This window comes from Suricata suricatta, chromosome 11 (assembly GCF_006229205.1).
Source record: "Suricata suricatta isolate VVHF042 chromosome 11, meerkat_22Aug2017_6uvM2_HiC, whole genome shotgun sequence".
NCBI lineage: Eukaryota > Metazoa > Chordata > Mammalia > Carnivora > Herpestidae > Suricata > Suricata suricatta.
In genome coordinates, this window is record NC_043710.1 from 35,911,392 (window position 1) to 35,931,248 (window position 19,857).

The following is a 19,857-nucleotide window of genomic DNA, read 5'->3' on the forward strand; positions in this document are numbered from 1 at the left end:
AAAATGAATTATAGACTTGAACATAAGGCCTGACACCATAAAACTCCTTAGAAGAAAACATAAGCAGTAAACTCCCTGAGTTTGGTCTTGATGATATTTTGCATTTCACACCAAAAGCAAAGGCAACTAAGGCAAAAACAAGTGGAATTATATCAATCTAAAACACCTGCACAGCAAAGGAAACGACAGACAAAATGAAACAGCAAGTTATGGAACAGGAGAAAATGTTTGCAAATTACATATCTGATGAGTTAGTATCTAAAATACACAAGTCCAACTCAACAAAAGGCTAATGATTCAATTAAAAAATGGTCAAAGAACCTAAAAGGACATTTTCCCAACAACATACAAATGGCCAACAGCTCCATGAAATGGTGCTCAACTTTATTATCAGGGAAAGGCAAATTAAAAACACAATGAGGTATCAAGTCACACCTGCTATTATGTCTATTTCCAAAAAGATAAGTTGTAATTGCAGGCAAGGACGTGGAGAAAAAGAACCCCTGTAAGCTGTTGCTGGTATTGTCAACTGATAGAGTCACCATGGAAAACATTATGGAAATTCCTTAAAAATTAATATATATGATACAAAAATATCTCTTTTGGGTATATAGACAAACTGAAACCAAAGCATTATGTTGAAGAGGAATCTGTAACCCCATGTTCATTGTAGTATAACTCACAATAGCAACGTATGGAAATATCTTAATCTGTCCACTGACAAATAAGTAAAGAAAACATAGTTTTTCTATTTTTCTCTCTCCCTCTATCTGCCCAAAGGCAGCAAGCTTTTCCTGGCATGGAGACCTTCCTTGCCTGCTTGTCTGGCACCCGCGAGGGGGAGCTGTGCTGGGCGCGGCGGGGGATTGCCTCTAGAGGGCGGTGGGGAGAGGCAGGGGTGGAGTGACAAGCAAGAGGGCGGGGCGTTGTCGCGGAGGAGGGGTGGGGCGGGCGGAGCCGCGGGGGCGGGGGCGGAGCGTTGCCGCTGAGGGGCGGGGCCGAGCCGAGGCGCCTGGCAGTCGTGGGGGCGGGGCGAACCTGGGAAGAGGATCAGACCGCGCAGTTCGCACTATCAGGTCTGGGCGGGATCAGAGAGAGACCTCAGCCGCTTTCTCCATGGGGATGTGTTTTCCTTGTCCGGGGGAGGCCTCGCCTCCCTCGCCGGACCTGGTGAGTAAGGGCCGCGTCCCCTCTTCCCCGGGTTCCCGTGTCCGCCGACCCGCGCCGCGCGCACCTGTTCTCCGGAGGGGCGCGCCGGAGGCCATGAGCTGTGGGCTCCCGGGCTGGCCGTTGGGCGCGGGCTGGACAGCTCGCCGGTGGGTCCCTGGTGGCGAAGACGTGTGGACACGCTCCGAGGGACCTTGGGTCCGGCCGCGGGACCAGAGCCGCCACCTCCGTGTCGGTCTCTCCACTTGCGTTACAAAAAATTGCCCGAAGGCGGCTCTGGAGTCTGTTTACCTTTCGCAGACTTGGGGGAAATTGGGGTTTCCTAGTACGCAGGCGTACGCAGACGGTGCGGTGCGTGGGCCGTTCTTGGGGATGCGGTGTATGGTGTCGGTGCAACTGAAGTTTTTAATCTTCTAGGCGATGTGTGTTTTCCTGTGTCTGTACCAACTGTATAAAGAAGGTGCTTAAGTCTCTTAACACTCCTCTGCTTTATTGCATATTGTAATAGCGATTTCCCATTACTATTTTATCCCTCTTTATTAAGTCTCCCTTCTTTTTAACAATAAGGATTTTATGTAGTATGGAGCATAGAGTTTGTAACTTTGCCACATCTAGTAGATAAACAGAACGCCCAGTTAAATTTGAATTTGTAGATAAAAAGAAATATATTTTAAAAATAGATGTGCCTCATAGAATGTTTGGGTCATATTTATGCTAAAATTATTCACTGTTTAGCTGAAATTCGTATTTAAGTGGCTTGTGATACAATTCATTTATACTTTTTGTAGCTTTCTATTTATAACAGTATCTTGACGTTAACAGTCCTTACAGTTTGTTGATAACAGAAAACCTAAATTACTCTCTTCTTGTACCAAAAAATTCATTGAAGGGAATAAGTTGTTTGGAAGTACAGTAACTCTTCAACCATTTGATTATAGGTACTAAAAATGATCTGGAAGTTTATATGGGAAAATTTACCTTGTCTTTCTTTCTACTGTTGCTTTAAAATTTTGTTTATTTTGTTTATATGGCTGTTGGTAAAATAACAATACACCAACATTTGTTAAGCCCACCCCTGTATCCCCACAGATAAACACATGGCTTTATCTTTGGGGTTTATTCAGGACCTCCCTATGTAAAATAGATCCCCACTGTACCACCCACCCATCATACTCTTCTTTATATTTTCTCAAATCACTTACTACTATTTAGCAGACCTGTTAAACAGACTTGATTATATTTAACTGTGTGCCTTCACTGGACTGTAAGTTCTATGTGGATGGAAACATTTCCCTATGTGTTTTCACTGCTGCAGCCTTAGCACCTGAAAAGTTCCTGGGGCATGATGGTTGCCCAATAAATATTTGTCCAATGAATGAATGAATGTATGTATTGTGGGAGGGAAAACAAAGGAATTATTAACACTGCTCCCAAGAGAATTCTACTTACTGTCTTATATATTTAAAGAACTTATAATTTATCATTATTAATAATAGTAATACATAATTTAAAAAGTAATAGTCATTGCTTCCCAGAGGGAGCAGTACCTCTTATAAATTTCCATCAGGACTTCATGTCCTACACAATGAGATTAGCCCTCTTCATTCAGGAGTGTTTCCTGAAAATACCAGCCTACTTCAAACCACATTCTTCCTTCCTTGTCTCATTAAATGTCATTGTTTTATTATTGCCCTAACTAGCTTGTAAGCCTTTTTTTAAAAAACAGCAAATATATTATTTTATAGGCCAACCTGAATATGTATAATATATATGCATATATATTATGTGTATGTGTCTTTTGGGCTTTTTTGAGGCTATATCAATTAGTTGAATGAATTTCAGGAAGTTGAGTATTTCATAAATATTATAAATAGTGGCAGTATTGGTGAGACATTGTGAACAAGTATTAAATATTTTTGTAAGTTGGTTTTAGTACCTGTAATATATAAATTATCCATGATAATGTTTGGTTCTATTTTACAACATTTTTGTACACATTTTCTTTAGGAAGAGAAAAGAGCAAAGCTTGCAGAGGCTGCAGAGAGAAGACAGAAGGAGGTAAGAATAGAAATAAAATTCTGCCCACATAGGGGTGCCTAGGTGGCTCAGTTAGTTAAACATCTGAGTTTGATTCAGGTCTTGATGTCACGGTTGGGAGTTCAAGCCCTGTTTTGGGCTCTGTGCTGACAGCTCAGCGCCTGGAGCCTGCTTTCGATTCTGTGTATCCTCTCTCTCTGCCCCTCCCCTGCTCATACTCTCGAAAATTAAATAGCAAAAAAAAAAAATTTTTTTTAAATAAAAATCTGCCCACATAGATAATTGTGTTCTTTATTCTCAATAGATGTCTATTACTAGTATTCTGTAATAAAAATTGTGTCTGCTATCCTGTAAATTTAGATATTGTTTTAAATGATTTCTGTATTTCTGTGACTTAAATTAATTCATTTATATCATTTATTACATGAAAATTACTGTACAGATGTCTTCTGTAAAGTGAGATGCCCCTTTAATAAAACCTTCTTTAGGATGAAGTGACCATACTTTATAAAGCACTGACAGACGTGAAGTTAAATTTAGAGAAAAAAATACCCAGTGAAGAAATGATGTTTTATGCAAAGTTGTTATAGAGGTAGTGTAATTCTTTGTTACCAAAAGTAAAATTATCTTCCAAAGAAAAACCTAAAAAGCCACTAACTGATATGTTTTGGACACTGGATACTGATGTTTGTTGTTTTTCTAAACCATTTAATAAATTTTCTAAAGGCTGCATCTCGAGGCATTTTGGATGTTCGGTCTGTGGAAGAAAAGAGAAAGAAAAAAGAAAAAATAGAAAAACAAATTGCTGCCTCTGGGCCTCCATCAGAAGGTGGACTTAGGGTAAGTATTAAAACTTACTTAAGGTTTAATTTACTTGGAATGTTAAAGAATGTCAGTAGCAATCTATTCAATAATTTCTTGTTGAAATAGATTATCAGAACATTTTGAATTAATTGAAAAACATAAATAAAATAGATTGGAAGAAGTGCCAATCTATTTGGACATTCCAACATGCATGGTAATAGATTTGCCTTCCTTTTCCCAAAATGAAAATAGATTGTTTTTCCTGATTATCTTAACACTATACTCTGGTTTCTCTTCAGATCATATAAATCGCCTTTTCCTGATTATCTTAACACTATATCTTAATAACTTTGCATTTGTATATTTACTAATAATATATAGGAACCTTAATATGAAAGAATATAAAAAACAAAATTCACCCCAATTCAGTGTCATTTTGACAGACATCATTTCTAACCTCCATGTATACATCAGTATTAATTGAATTGGATTACACTATAGATTTGTTTTTTATTTTAATAACCCACATTTTTTTTCACTGAGTGATTAGAGGGTTTTGAGCTTTCCATGGTCACTTATTATCATAGTTTGATAAAGGTCAGTTTGGACAATAAGCTGTACAGGGATGAGGGTATCACATGCACTCCCACCACCAAGTGTAGCAATTGCAGCTCTTGACCCTGGAACTATAATGATGGACAAGTTAAACAGGACCCTGAACTTGGGGATCTTTACAGTTTTCTATAAAGGTTTTCTATAAAAGTTTTATTTTACATGGTAAAGCTCAAGAAAATAATTGTTCAGATACTAAGATTTTATACTTTGGTCCATTTTAAAGGAAATAAAATTTTTCCAGTACGTGTTTTTGTGAAAAGGACAATGTCCTGAATTTCATTTATATTTAACTTGTCAGTGATTTATTAGCACTTACTTATCTGATTTACTGCCTTCTCAATTCAGTTTGTTTTTTTAATTTTTAATTTTGAAGTCTAGTTAATATACATTAGTTGCAGGTGTACAACTTAGTGATTCAATACCTCCGTACATTTTGCTGTGCTCACCACAGATGTAACTACCATCTGTCACCATACAGTGCTATGACAATAGCACTGACTTTTTTTTGGCTCTTAAAACTATATATAAATACATACATGTATATGTCCTCCTAACCTGTGGGGCAGGCAGTTTAACAAGGTTTTGTTTGTTGTTTAATTTATTTTTGAGACAGAGACAGCATGAGAAGGGAGGGTCAGAGAGAGGGAAACACAGAATCTGAAGGCAGGCTCTAGGCTCAGAGCTGTCAGCACAGAGCCCGACGCGGGGCTCGAACCCACGAACCATGAGATCATTACCTGAGCCGAAATCGGACACTTAATGGACTATGCCACCCAGGCACCCATGGGGCAGGCAGTTTAGAAGCATCCTGAGAAGCGGTGCTTCTGGCTCAGGAATGTCACACTGAGATGAGACATAGCTATGTGTATTTTACCATCATATATTAATTCATCTAGTTGTGTTTAATAAATGAAAGTAAAAGAAAATTTTTATCAGCTTTTAACACTGTATAGGATAATTGGTTTCAATCTTAAGGTAAATAGCTGTGACCATTGTGCTTATGTTTTTTATATACCTTCACAATAGAATGAAATAAATCTTCTGTAAAGTAAAAGTTGGTTGATACAAAGTCAAGATATTTATCAGAAGTACAGATGTTTACGTTCATTATTCTACTGAGATACAGGTCTGTGCCACCAGGTTTATTTCATAGAAGTTTCTCAAAAACAGAAATTGTGAAAATTAAATTATAGGACCAAAAATGATGCTGAGTTTCAGTGTTTCATAACAGAGGAAATGGGATGCTGAATGACAAAATCACATAAAATGTTGTAAGAATGTATAGTCAGAATTAAAGGTATTGATTTGACATATGCTAACCTAATAAATTTAACATCAGCTTTTAAACTCCGGGAAAGAAAGTAGCTTTCTTAATTAAATCTGAAGCATAGCCTGAAGCCTATAGATTAGAAATAAATTAAACCAAAATGAGAGGCATCACAATCCCAGACTTTAGCCTCTACTACAAAGGTGTCATCATCAAGACAATATGGTATTGGCACAGAAACAGACACATCGACCAATGGAAATGAATAGAGAATCTAGAACTGGACCCACAAATGTATGGCCAATTAATCTTTGACAAAGCAGGAAAGAGTATGCAATGGAAAAAAGACAGCCTCTTTAGCAGGTGGTGCTGGGAGAACTGGATAGCAACATGCAGAAGAATAAAACTAGACCACTTTCTTACACCATACACAAAACTAAATTTAAAATGTATGAAAGACCTGAATGTGAGACAGGAAACCATCAAAGCCCTACAGAAGAAAACAGGAACTGGCTTCCTTGACCTCAGCCACAGCAATTTCCTACTTGACACATCCCCAAAGGCAAGAGAATCAAGAGGAAAAATGAACTATTGAGGGGGGTGCCTGGGTGGTTCAGTCAGTTAAACATCTGACTTCCACTCAGGTCATGATCTCACAGTCCATGGGTTCGAGCCCCATGTCGGGCTCTGTGTTGACAGCTCAGATCCTGGAGCCTGCTCAGATTCTGTGTTTCCCTCTCTCTCTGCCCCTCCCCTACTCACTCTCTGCTCTGTCTCTCAAAATAAAATAAAGTCATTTAAAAAAACATTTAAAAAATTTAACTTGGGACCTCATCAAGATAGAAAGCTTCTGCACTGCAAAGTAAACAATCAAAACTAATAGGCAACCAATGGAATGGGAAAAGATACATATTGGATAAAGGGCTAGTATCCAAAATCCACAAGGAACTCACCAAACTCCACACACAAAAAACAACCCCATGAAGAAATGGGCAGAAGACATGAATAGACACTTCTCCAAAGAGGACATCCAGATGGCTAACAGACACATGAAACAATGCTCAGTGTCACTCTTTATCAGGGAAATACAAATCAAAACCACACTGAGATACCACCTCACGCCAGAGTGGCTAAAATGAACAAATCAAGAGACTGTAGAAGCTGGCGAGGATGTGGAGAGACAGGCACCCTCCCCCGCTGTGGGTGGGAATGTAAACTGGTACAGCTGTTCTGGAAAACAGTGTGGAGGTTCCTCAAAAGACTATCCATAGAACTCCCTTATGACCCAGCAATAGTACTGCTAGGGATTTACCTACCCAAGGGATGCAGAAGTGCTGATGCTTAGGGGCACATGTATCCCAATGTTCATAGCAGCACTGTCAACAATAGCCAAATCATGGAAAGAGCCTGAGTGTCCATCCACTGATGAATGGATCAAGAAGATGTGGTTTATTTATACAATGGAGTACTACATGGCAATGAAAAAGAATGAAATCTGGCTATTCTGAGAAAGAATGAAATCTGGCTATTCGTAGCAATGTGGATGGACCTCGATGTGTCATGCTAAGTGAAATAAATCAGGCAGAGAAGGACAGATGCCATATGTTTTCACTCATAGGTTTAATAGGAGAAACTTAACAGAACAATGGGGAGGGGACGGGGGAGAAAAGAGGGAGAGGGAGTGAGGCAAATCATGAGAGACTCTTGAATACTGAAAACAAACTGAGGGCTGAAGGGGTAGAGAGAAAGGGGAAGGGGGTGATGGTTATGAAGGAGGGCACTTGTGAAGAGCACTGGCTGCTATATGGAAACCAACTTGACAATAAAGTATAATTTAAAAAAATAAATTAGGCTAAGTACTGCTTTTGGTCCCTTCAGAAGCATTCAGAATTAAAATTATCCCAATTTTAAATTTAGTGCCTATTTTTCTCTGTGTACTGTTCTTATAAGTAAGCTCTCTGGTTCCATTAATAAAAATCACCCACAAGGCCATCACGTTGGACAGTGGCTTGTTCTGATAAACCACTACTGTTGTACTCTGTGTCATTTTCCCTTGGAATATTCCTAATCACATTGACACACTAGCTTTAAGGGACATACTCCTTTCCCCTCAACTCCTTACAGAGAACATGGACAGCATACAGTGAAGTTCAAAGTAAATTTTTAGAGACTCAGGACAAATAGAAGCGGACATATAAGGCAGAGAGTAACTTTAATCTTCAAACCCATTAGCCTGGGGTCCTTTATGGGCTGCCTTGTTCTATAGGCTGGCCTTGTGTGTCCTACTGTGTAGCTAGATTTTTCCTCACCAGACTTCACAGTATGAGGAAAGTATGGCCTCTCCCTGTCTTCACGTGATCCACATAGTCATGTCCTGACAGACTCTGCCTCTTCCTTGGATGATTGGCATTGGCAGTGCTCAGCATTTTCCGGGAAGGCAGCCTATTTCTTTTTCTTTTTAATTTCTTTTTATTGTCACATAATTTTACAGTAGTTTAGTTTCAAGTATAGAGCATAGTGGTTCCACAAGTCTATACGTTTTGCTGTGCTCACCAAAAATATAGCCAACACCTGTCACCATATAACCGTATTACCATAGCCTCGACTGTATTTTCTGTGCTGCACCTTTTTTCCCCATGACGTATTCATTCCGTAACTGGAAGCCTGAACCTCCCACTCCCCTTCACCCACGTTGACCATCCTCCCACCCCCTTCCCAACAGCAACCATCAGTCCTTGACCATTCTGCCAGGTTCCTGAGGGAGGGAGAGGGAATTGGGGGGCAGGGAGCACAGAGAGTGAAGGCAAGACAAGCGTTTCTGATCAAGCCTCCCATTTATTGAGAAATTACCAACACCTATATAGGGTTCAGGGCGGGAAGCTGACCTAGGTTGGTTGCTAGGAAACAGGGTCAAGTGATTTTTAGGAAAAGGCTAGGGTAAAGGGGAAACCAAAACTGAAATTTCAAACACAGCATTTAAAGGATCGGTAAGAAAGCCCAGACTTGCAGACTGTAACGCTGGGCAGGGGAGCGATTGACACCACTTAACCCTAAATGCCGTTGATCTTTTGTTCTACTGGCTTCTCCAGTCTGGCCGTCTCCAGTCCCTGAATTGGGAATAGCACTTCCCTAGCCGATCTTTGTAATTCAGGGAGCTCCCCTCAGGGAGTGACATTTCTTGCCTGTAGGCTGCTGAGCAGCTGAATCTTTGCAGCTCCTCACAAGTTCTCTGTATTTATGACTATGTTTCTGCTTTTTAAAATTTGTTTTGTTTTCACATATAAGTGAAATCTTATGGTATTTTGTCTTTCTCTGTCAGACTTATTTCACTTAGAATAAAACCCTCTAGGTCCATCCATGTTGTTGCAAATGGCAAGATCCCGTCTTTTTTTATGGCTGAGGAATATTCCATAGTGTGTGTGTGTGTGTGTACATACACCACATCCTTATCCATTCATCTGTCGATGGATACTTACATTGCTTCCATAACTTGGTTATTGTAAATGTTGCAATAAACATACTGGTGCAAGTATCTTTTCAAATTAGTGTTTTCATTTTCTCTGGGCAAATACTCAATAGTGGAATTAATGCATCATGTGGTGCTTCTAGTTTTAGTTTTTGAGGACCCTCTCACTCTCTTCTAGAGTGGTAAGGGAGCCTTATTTTAAGAGGTCAGTGTGATGATGGCATCATAGTGCAAACCATCATCAGTACAGGATATAACAGAACAGGAGTAGTGGCAGGCCTCTAAGGCAGTGGCTCGTAACCCTGGCTGCATGTTAGAATCTCATGAGGAGTTTTCAAAAAAGGCTGACCCTTGGGTCCCACCTCATACCAATCAGAATCTCTGAGAGTGGAGTTTAGTCATCAGGACTTTAAGCTCCTTGAGGTACCCTAATGCCAAACCGGATTGACCGTCACTCTCTAGTCTTTTTAACACTGGCCTTCAAAGATATATTGTGGGAAAGAGAGTCCCATGGTAAAAAATTAAATAAGAAATAAAATAAAATACTTAAAATTCCTGGATACTATACTGTATATTAAATCCCTGTCTTAAAGATTCAAAAGTGCACAGTGACCCAAGTGTCTAAGAAGTCCTAAAATAAAAGCAAATTTACTTGAATTAACCCTTAATTTTCAAAACTGAAACACAGATTTTTTAAAAATATATATAACATCCAATAATAGTCCTTGGATGTACATGAAAACCACTGCTCAAGAGACTGGTAAATACCTGAAACTATCCCAGTGACTCTTCCAGAATTTACCCCTGCAGATGTAGTAAACATGACGGAACAGAACAACAAAGGTTGTCAAGTCAAGCAAGAAAAAGACTTTGCCAAACTATTACTTATTTCTACCATTCCTTGGCTCCCTACTTCCAACAAGAATTCCTCTATTTTTATTTACAGTTCCATTGTTCTTATTTTGTGCTATTTTATCTTGGTTTTCCTGAGCTAATAATTGGGTATTTGGGATTTAGCTACCGTTAATCTGCCCAGATACTTTGTTTTACTACTTTGCATCTTTCAACAATCATGTATCTTATTTCAGACGTTTGACCGACATGTAAAACTATACCCGTCGCTGCTGTGCAAGGAAGTCACTGCAGTTGTATAGCCCGTACTTCTATGTTTGTTCACTAGGGTATTTTTACCTAACTTTAAATAAAATTTACTTGTCTCCATGTGTTTCTTATCTTTTCTAGTGGACAGTTTCATGAGCGTAACATGACTGGAAAAGTCTACTGCCAGTAACTAATAGCTGCAATCAAGTGGACGGCCTCAGCTAAACTTCTTCTCTTTGAATAAATGAAGTAATTTGTTGTCATTATAGTGCCAGTAAATGCAGTCAGTCCTTTTCCAGTATTGATAGACTGAAACTGCTTTTGATTTTCAAACTTAGAAAATGGCCAGACCCTTCATCAAATACTTATTTTCTTAAATTTGCTCTTCTACAGGTAGTGAGTGATTTGCCATTTTTTGGTAGTTAAAACTTGGACCTAAATAGTGAATACGTATATATACATATTTAGCATGCAACAAGTCTGCATATGTCTCAGACATTAAAGTTTGCCTTTGTACTTTATCTCCTTTATATGATGACCTAGCAATCTATATTTTTCTGCTTAGCCTTGTATCTGTTTTTATTTCGTTATCTATGAAAGCTTTTGCTTAAACTTACGGACTTCGTGCCTTTAAACTGACCATCAGGGAAAATCTTGAAAAATCATTTGAAGGTTTTATGTGAAGGAACACTGTAAATTTTTATATCTTACTAATAAGTAATGAAAATTTGTAGGAAATGTTGAATTTCTCCTTATTTATTTTCTATTTCTGTCGCTTATAAAATTAACATATAGGGCTTTACATTGCAATACAAGGTTTTTTTGCTTCTGGTGAACTTAAAATTATATATTAATAGTACCATCAGAGGGCAGTGACGTGCTATTACACAATATCAGACTCTGCTCTAAAGATCTATGTGTAACTGAATGAGTTAAACTAAAAATCTGATGAGCTATAGTGAGTGATAATAGATTTGTCCAAATTTAATAGATGTTTTTATTCTTTTGTATTAAAGAATGATGTTAAGATTTATACAGATGTGATATTGCCAAGGAAAATGTGAATGTATGAAATAGAAACATGTTGGTTTCTATTTTAAAAGGTCTACTTTAAACATAAAAATACTATGAGGTAATTCAATGTGATGCATAGTCATAAACTTTTCTAATTTTTTTCATTAAGAACATGAGTTTATAGCATTTTTATTTTTTTAGTTTTTCCATTTATTATGTAATAAGCTAAAATAGGAGAATTGCTATATTTTTTAATGTGGTTGCTCATTCTTTTGGATGAGAAGGACACAGTCTGAGCCCTAAATTAGAATTTGTAGATAGTAGGTGCCAATAGAGACTATACATTTGACCAGCTTATTTGATTGACAGAAAGAAAACCAAGCCATGACCGTGCTCATCCCTCCCACAAGACCTGTGTTATATAGCAGTATATTGTAAATGTTAATTTTAAAGAAGTTGAACTATATTATAGGTCTCTTGACTCTTCATTGGAAAAATTATTTTTTGTATTATGACATAAAATAGTTTATGAATATCCAGGCAAGACATATATTTAGGCTCAGTTTTTCTTCATTCTGTAGAAGATTAGTGGTATTTTTGTTGATAAATGATAGCAAAATCCTTGAATTGTACTTTAGAAATAAAATTCTTGACTTTATGAACATGATTAATTTCTCCAAGGCAGAAAGGAAGAAAAAGATCATCAGTAGTTGAATAGATATAAAAGCAGAGTATACTATCCTTGAACTGTGCAAATCCTTCCTTCTGCTTTACAATAGAAAGAACCAATTTTATCTGTACTACATTTTAGGAAATACAACTTAAGCTGGTGTAAACAAAGGCTTATATCCAGGGGATAATGCCCTATTTCTACTAGAGTTTATATCCAGATACCGTGCTTATTTACTGTTGAACCGTGAGTGACACGCGGGTGTTCTGCTTTCTGTGAACAGTGGGATAATCTGCTCCAGCCAATCATGCATGGCCTGCTTCCACGGGTGTAATCAGCTTTCCCCAAAACCATATGGGCTGTATGGGCTAAAGGGTGATCCTCAGGTGTTAAGAATAGTTTTAGGAAGGGGAAGGGGAAAAGAGGAGACTACATGCCTGATTGGAAGTGACTATTTAAAAAAAAAAAAGTACATATATATCCAAGAATTTCCCTCATCAAGTTATGAATCAGTTCCTGATGAAAACTTAACTTGGAGCCAGTCTCCCATAAATCATAATTCAAATAGGAAAACATGGTAATGCTTAATGTGTCACCCAAACCCTCCAACAAATTACTAAAATGTAACTGAAACAGTAAAATGCTTCTATGTAACTATCATATTAAGATATAAAATGCTTCTTAATTCTAATCATCAGACTAATATGACTGGTAACAAGTAGTTGTATATTGTCATACAGCCCCTTTGTTAACATGCTGCATGTTTTTTTAAATGCCTATATGTGATACAATGATTCCACCAACTGTATTTGGAATGTAATTAATAATTTTCACACACATGGTTTGTTATAAATTCTGTATTGCCTTATGGGGACATAAATATACTTCCTATTTAAAAATTGACTTTGGCCATTTCTTTAACAAAATTTGATCTTCACTGTGTATTGAATTAGAACTTGGGTGAATGGCTAGGGAGACCATGACAATCTTATCTCTTTAGGATGAATGAGAAGAGAGCTAAAGCCTGCTTGGTATGTTCATAGAAGCCCTGAATTTACAGATAGGCAGGCTTCTTTGTCTCTACTCTGAAGGAGAAATGATAATAGTCTCCTGTTGTCTTAGAGAAGTAGCACAATAATGTAAACATTCTGGCTATCATTCTTGATACCACAGGAGAACTGACATCAGCTTTGAGGTTTTTTTTTTCTTTTCCAGCAGTTTGACTTGTAGATCTTCACTAAGAATTATACTACACCCTTAGAATAAAAAGTAACTTGTCAGTTTTAGGTTTGAATAATATCTGCATAAATAGGTTAGTAAGACAGAGGTAGTATAGGCATGCCTATCTGTGTTGGCATTTACGGTGTGTGCGGTTGTTTTGTTTTTAACACTTCCAAACAAGCATCTCAAATTCCATGACTACTACTTGTACTTTAAGTTGATTCAAATGTCGCACCATAGCCATTTTCTTCTCAAAAGCCACTAAGAAGGCATTTGTATATTTCATAGACTTTGAACAAGTTTTGGATTGATTCAGAGAACTTTGTGTCGAAAACTCAAAACAGTTAAAATTTCTCATATGACATGGCCTTTTGTTTTCCTGTTCTTCTTCTTCTAGATCTGTTTCATCTTGCAAATATTACCTCTAAAAATGATTATTACTGTCCGACCTGGACATGATACTTATATAACAGCCCAGATTGCATTGCCTATTTTTTTAAGTTTATTTATTTTGAGAGGGGGGAGGGAGAGGAAACATGCACAAGTTGGAGAGGTACAGGAGAGTTAGGGGAAAAGAAAATCCCAAGCAGGCTCTGCACTGTCAGCATGGAGCCTGATGCAGGGCTCAAACTGATGAACCAAGAGACCATGCCCTGAGCTGATGTCATGATCCACCCAGGCTCGCCGCATTGCCCCACATTTGGTTTTCAAATCAATATTCTCTACAGACAGGTTTGAGCCAACTTTTGCAAGTACTTCAAACTTCCTCAAATGGAACTAAGTAGTTTTACACACAAACTCTTTCTAGGCTATTTCTCTAGAATCTGTTTTATCACATCAGTCAGAAGTCAAGGAGTTATCCTAAACTCCCTATTCTAATTCCTAGGGTGCCCTTTTCTTATTCTAGATTTCTCAGATAGATTGTTAGTAACAGACGTACTCAAAGTAGGTTAAAAAATACTAAGTGTCTCATGTAGATGATTCTTAAGTATCTACACACAAATTTGTAGAACTAATGAATTTATAGCAAGGTTGCATAATACCAAATCAGTATATGAAAATGTCAGTGCTATTTCTATAGGCAAGTAATAAGTAAACTGAAAATTAAGAAAAATTTCAATTGTAGCATCATCATATGGAATAAAATACTTAGAAAAAATAAAAAGAAGCAAAAGATCTGAACTAAAAACTACAAGACATAGTTGAAAAGTTAAAAAAAAATCTAAATCGTTGGGACCATTGCACGTTCGGTTTGGAAGACTCAGTATTGTCAAAATTGCATTCTGAATTGATCGTTAAATTCAGTGCAAAATCCCAACAAATATTTTCAGAGAAATTGACAAAACGATCCTAAAATTACATGGAAATGCAAGATTTATAATAGTGAAAACAATTTAGGAAAAAGAACATAGTAATTTTCACTAAGGAGTCAATGAGTCAAAGCAATCTACATTTGGTTATTCCTTCTGAATATAGTCTCATTTTTCCATATCCTTGTTCAATGCCATTCAGCTAGCTACTAGATCTTCCATGTTATTAGCAACACCTAAAAGACCATCATAAATGTTATATAAGCAGAAGGAATAATGCCACCCTTCCCCAAAGAGGTTCACATACTAATAGCTCGAACCTGGAAATATGTCTTAACATTACATGGCAAAAGGTATTTTGCAGATGTGATTCAGCTAATGGCCTTAAAATGGAGAAATTGTATTACATTATCTAGGTGGACCCATTCTGATCACATGGATTCTTTTTTTTTAAATTATGTGTTTTAATGTTTATTTATTTTTGAGAGAGAACAAGCAGGGGAGGGGCAGAGAGAGGGAAACACAGAATCTGAAGCAGGCTCCAGGCTGTGAGCTGTCAGTACAGAGCCCAATCTGGGGCTCGAACTCAAGGAAACATGAGATCATGACCTGAGCCAAAGTCAGATGCTTCCCCAACTGAGACACCCCGGCGCCCCTCTCATGGATTCTTAACAGCAGAAAATCTTTCCAACCTGTGGTCAGAGAGATGTAAAGAAAGAAGTCTCATTGAGATACTCTATCGCTGGCTTTGAAAATAGAGGAAAGAGGACATGAGCCAAGGAAGTCAGCCTCTAGAATGTGGAAAAAGTAAGGAAACAGATTTTCTCCTAGACTCCTTAGAAGGAGGGACAGCCCTGCTGCTATATTTATTTTAGCCCATTGAGACCATGTCAGATTTCTGGCCTATGGATCAATAACCCAATAAATTTGTGTTGTTTAAGCCACTAAGTTTCTGGTAATTTAGTACATTAGCCTAGAAAACAAATAGATGAAGGGATTAATATTTTTGTTTACCTATACATATTTTAACTAAATGACATTTTAGCTATTAAAGACATAGATATGTTTGTGAGAAGAAATTAAGCACAGGAGAAAGTTTTGATGAAAATATATTGCCAATTAGTATATGGAGAAATTTAGTGCTAACATAAAAGTCAAATCACTCAATATCTGCATTTTAAAAGATATTACAATTTTTGCTGTTCCAAGGTGATTTTATTTCTGATAAAACTTGTTTTTTTCCCAGAATGATTACCACCACTTCCAGTACCACCAAACCTCACAATTAACAGCTTATGTGCACTTTGACGAAATCAGTCATGTGACAAATTGAGATACTTCCTGACTTTCTGGAGCAAGAAAGGTGGATTTTTTTTTATTGTAGAAAAATGCAGAAATGGCAAATTAACTTTGCCTATACTTATTAAACTCAAGGTGGCAGTTAAGGGATTATGATAGATAGACAGATAGTATGATAGATAATATCTTGTTTTTCTGCTAACGGGAGCAAACAATGCTAACGCTCAATTAAAGAAACATTAGGTAACCCTAATTTTACTCTTCCTATAACTCTCAGGGGAAGTTGCCATTTGATGATCTTTATTTCAGAATGAAGCACTGATGCAGAGACAGACAGTTTTTTAAATTTATCTTTTTAATTCTTTAATCAGTGAGGACAATAGTTTGCTGTTTATGGGTACACAACAGCCCTGTCCTAGGTATACAAGGATATACATAAGTCTGTAACATCAGCTACAGTGAATTTACTTTACTAGACAGCATAGCAAAGTAGGATTAACTAAAGATATATTTTCATAAGAAAATGCTTTAAAATAACATGAAGTCAATGAACATTTGACTGTACAGTTTATTCTGTCAAAATATAAATGTATGTCAGCTTATGTAAGTCACCCTCAACTGCTTAGGAACATGTGAAACACTTCATAAGTGATTCTCTAAGGGGTGTACTGAAAACTTCCAAAAGTACCCCAGATATTTGGTCATAGATAAGGAATAAACTTTAAGGCAATCTTCCAAGTGAAAGTAAAGTTTTCTGAAGTGGCCTTTCTAGTAAAGTGTTACTGTTATGAACACTCTGTACTTATTTTGTAGTGCTGTTGAATGTATTTAGTAGCACATTATCACACTAATTGTCACTTTTTTAAAATTAGCTTAAAAATCCTGCAATTATAAAAATGTCTGGGGTGCTTTTACTTTGTAGACATAAAGTAGGCACTTTCTGTTGACTTATCTATAAATCCTAAATGTTTTCTTCTAATAGTTTTTATCTCTAGCTAGAGTTGTACTTCCAGTATCACGTACTAAATACTGTGTTCACATATCAAGAAATAATACTTTGCCTACAACTCTTCTAATTTAAATCTGAGTCTAGAACTTCTTTTAATTGGTCATGTTCTACAGAAGCATCAAAATAAATAGTGCTACTCTGAACATTTTAATAATAATGACATTTTTTTTCTGTCTGTTACACCTTTTTCCAAAGTAATTGTCAGAGCATGTGAACTAAACTAACTACACTGGAGAAATGGGTACAGGCCATCAGGAGAGTCCAGTTATAGTGACCAGCTAGTTTTACTTAATCTCCTTCTTAGCCTTATAATTGGCAGAGACCACCAGGTAATTATCTGGATTCATGTCCTTAAGAGCTGGAGACCTGCTCTGGATGGGGGACGTTTTGCCATCCACACGGGAGAACTGCAGCATCCGGCAGGGGTCGTGTTTCAACAAATACCCCGCAAAAGTTTCCCATCCTCCTCCCACACGGACCATGACATGTTTGTTGTGCAGCATCTGAAATGAGAGAAGAGCAAAAGGTTTAATTCTGAGAATTCTCACAGTATCTTAAATCAACTTTCATTCCTAGCACTGTTATTTTGGTCTGTCTTGTTTTTTATGCCCCATTGTTTTCCTACTTGGTGCACAGTGCCCGAGTTAGCATATAGTATATGAAAGAGGCTTTGTTTTTCCCACGTGAGTGGACCATGGGTACACACATCCCCAGGACGCAGCTTCGCCTTGCTATTGGAATCTGGGTTTATGTATAATCCCTTGTTTGGTTGAATGTGTACAGAGGCTTCTGTCACATCTGATGACATCTGATGTTCCATTATAGCCTCATCACTGCCCCCGTTTTCTGCCCACTGTCCCAGAGAAGTGCTCCATTCTTCCACCAAGTTATTGCCCTCTGAACGAGGGTTCAAAAGACCATGGAAATGCCTGTTCTTGAAAATAATGTTAATAATCACACAAATACACAATACAAAATGGAAGGGAAATGCACTCAGAAAAACTGACGTCTTCTCCAGTCACTGAGCCCTTCAAGGCAAGATGTTGTTGAATGGCCAAACACTTATATTTTCCTTTACTCTTATTCTTTCTAATTACTTTATTATTTTTTAATGTTTATTTTATTCTTGTGTGAGAGACAGAGCACGAGAGGGGGAGGAGCAGAGAGAGAGGGAGACACAGAATCTGAAGCAGGCTCCAGGCTCTGAGATGTCAGCACAGAGCCCAACACGGGGCTCGAGCTCGCAAACCCCAAGATCATGACCTGAGCTAAAGTCGGACACTCAACCGACTCAGCCACCCAGGCGCCCCTCTTTCTAATGACTTTAGAATAGATCTTTAAAAAAACTTACCTTTAGGCCTATGACACATCTAGATTTCCAGGTTAACAAGGCTACAGATTGAACAAGTAAAGACTACATGGTTCTTTTTTTATCAATAAAAGCCTGTCAGAGCTGTAGACAGTAGTCTGGCATGAATAGCCAAGACTTTTGTCTTGGCTTCTTTCAAATATCAGAAAGCGTGAGGTGAAGGGGAGATGTTGCTCCATCATCGAAGATCTGCTGACTGTGCTCCGTGCCCGTGACATTAAGAACACATACTGGCAGCGTACTGTTGAGAAGGACACACAGTTGTGTGAGGCGATTCAGGGAGTCACTTACATTGCAGAGCCTGTAAAATCTACTCGAATTCCTCTTGCTGTGTCAGTTTGAGATCTGGAGGTTTTTTTGACTCCCATCGAGTGGAAGATGACACCTGCTTACTGCTTTCCTTTACCTGTTGAGAATCTGATGGAAATTCTGGACCCTCTTCTCAGATGTCTGTGTGCCACAAAATTTTGCATGTGTGTTTTTAGAGGGTTCACAAGACTCCCAGAAACCCATCCATGGACTCCGGCGAAGAAATCCTGATTCATAGGGTTGACGTAAAGCAGTTTCAGATGTCGTGGAAAGTAATAAAAATGTGCTGGATGTCCATAGAAACTATGAGACTCATAAGAAAATGAAGTTAAATGTAACTCCACTGGTTATTCTCTTTTAGAGAATTAGAATTATAAGTAAGAATAGAATTGGACTAGAAAGGACCTTCAGAATCATCTAGCTAGAAGTTTTCATCCTATTTTAGCATCAGGATCTATTCATTAAAATCTCAGTGGGAACCCCTGTAATTTAAAGCAGTCAAAAGAAGTCAGGATTCACCTGTACCCACTTTGCTTCCCCGAGTCCTGCAGCCCCACCAGTGGCACCATGTTCTTGTTTTTCTGACGAAGACCCTAAGGCCCAGGTCTTCGGTGCGAGTTGCTTAGACCAGTACCCGGATTTCCTGACGCCGGTCTAACAGTTGTCCTACAACAGCTCCTCTTTGTAAAGCAAACCCACCAAGGCTTTTATAATCTGACTTGACCTAGTTCCGTTCCCACAGGCTTCTGTGTGGGCCTCTACTGCCTACTTCCAAACCTTGGAGTTACTGAGACAAAAATTGAAAAGGCGGGCATCAAAACAGTACTCGGACCCTTTCTCCCACTGTTCTAGAGAACAGTTTTGCATATTGTTGAAGTTCTGGCATCTCCCAGCCCTGCAAATTACATCTAAGAGTTTCCTTCTAAACATCCTTGGTATGAATGACTGGCAGAATGCCCAAATTCACTTGACTATGAGCTATTTCAACCAGAAAGAACCACCAGTCAGTATAGGTTTTAAACAATGAGCTAACTCGGGAAAACAGTGAAAGAAATATTTTTTCCACCTGGCATATAAGATCTTTTAGGTACAAACCCTTCTTGCAGATTCTTAAATAAATCCACACATGCATAGTGGATCCAACATGTAACAGAGTTATACTGAATGTGAATAACAGGGATTAAATTTATGCCCTCCCC

General features: G+C 38.0%; 2 protein-coding genes across 3 annotated transcripts in view; one reads left to right on the top strand and one right to left on the bottom strand.

Annotated features, from left to right (window-relative positions):
* Positions 1-1,020: 1,020 nt before the first annotated feature.
* Positions 1,021-13,042, top strand: SVIP (small VCP interacting protein). Of its 2 annotated transcripts, none has more exons than XM_029957475.1 (4): positions 1,021-1,170; positions 3,175-3,225; positions 3,931-4,044; positions 10,599-13,042. In XM_029957475.1, the coding sequence occupies exons 1-4, from the start codon at positions 1,117-1,119 to the stop codon at positions 10,611-10,613; spliced, it is 234 nt and encodes a 77-aa protein (XP_029813335.1). In that variant the 5' UTR covers positions 1,021-1,116; the 3' UTR covers positions 10,614-13,042. The 2 variants fall into 2 exon arrangements, with proteins under 2 accessions (XP_029813335.1, XP_029813334.1); XM_029957474.1 differs by lacking the exon at positions 10,599-13,042 and adding an exon at positions 10,445-10,577.
* A 3,271-nt stretch (positions 13,043-16,313) lies between these two features.
* GAS2 (growth arrest specific 2) overlaps positions 16,314-19,857 on the bottom strand; it is a 123,910-nt gene continuing 120,366 nt past the window's right edge. Inside the window, exon 7 of the mRNA XM_029957128.1 lies at positions 16,314-17,483. Coding sequence (XP_029812988.1) covers positions 17,265-17,483 — 219 coding nt within the window. The 3' untranslated portion in view covers positions 16,314-17,264. The remainder of the gene's footprint in view (positions 17,484-19,857) is intronic.

Excerpts from the sequence above, each read along its gene's own strand:
- SVIP (XM_029957474.1), top strand. The coding sequence starts at position 1,117 with ATGGGGATGTGTTTTCCTTGTCCGGGGGAGGCCTCGCCTCCCTCGCCG. Across the intron at positions 1,171-3,174 it reads CGCCTCCCTCGCCGGACCTG|GAAGAGAAAAGAGCAAAGCT; the intron begins GTGAGTAAGGGC and ends CATTTTCTTTAG. Across the intron at positions 4,045-10,444 it reads CATCAGAAGGTGGACTTAGG|ACGTTTGACCGACATGTAAA; the intron begins GTAAGTATTAAA and ends ATCTTATTTCAG.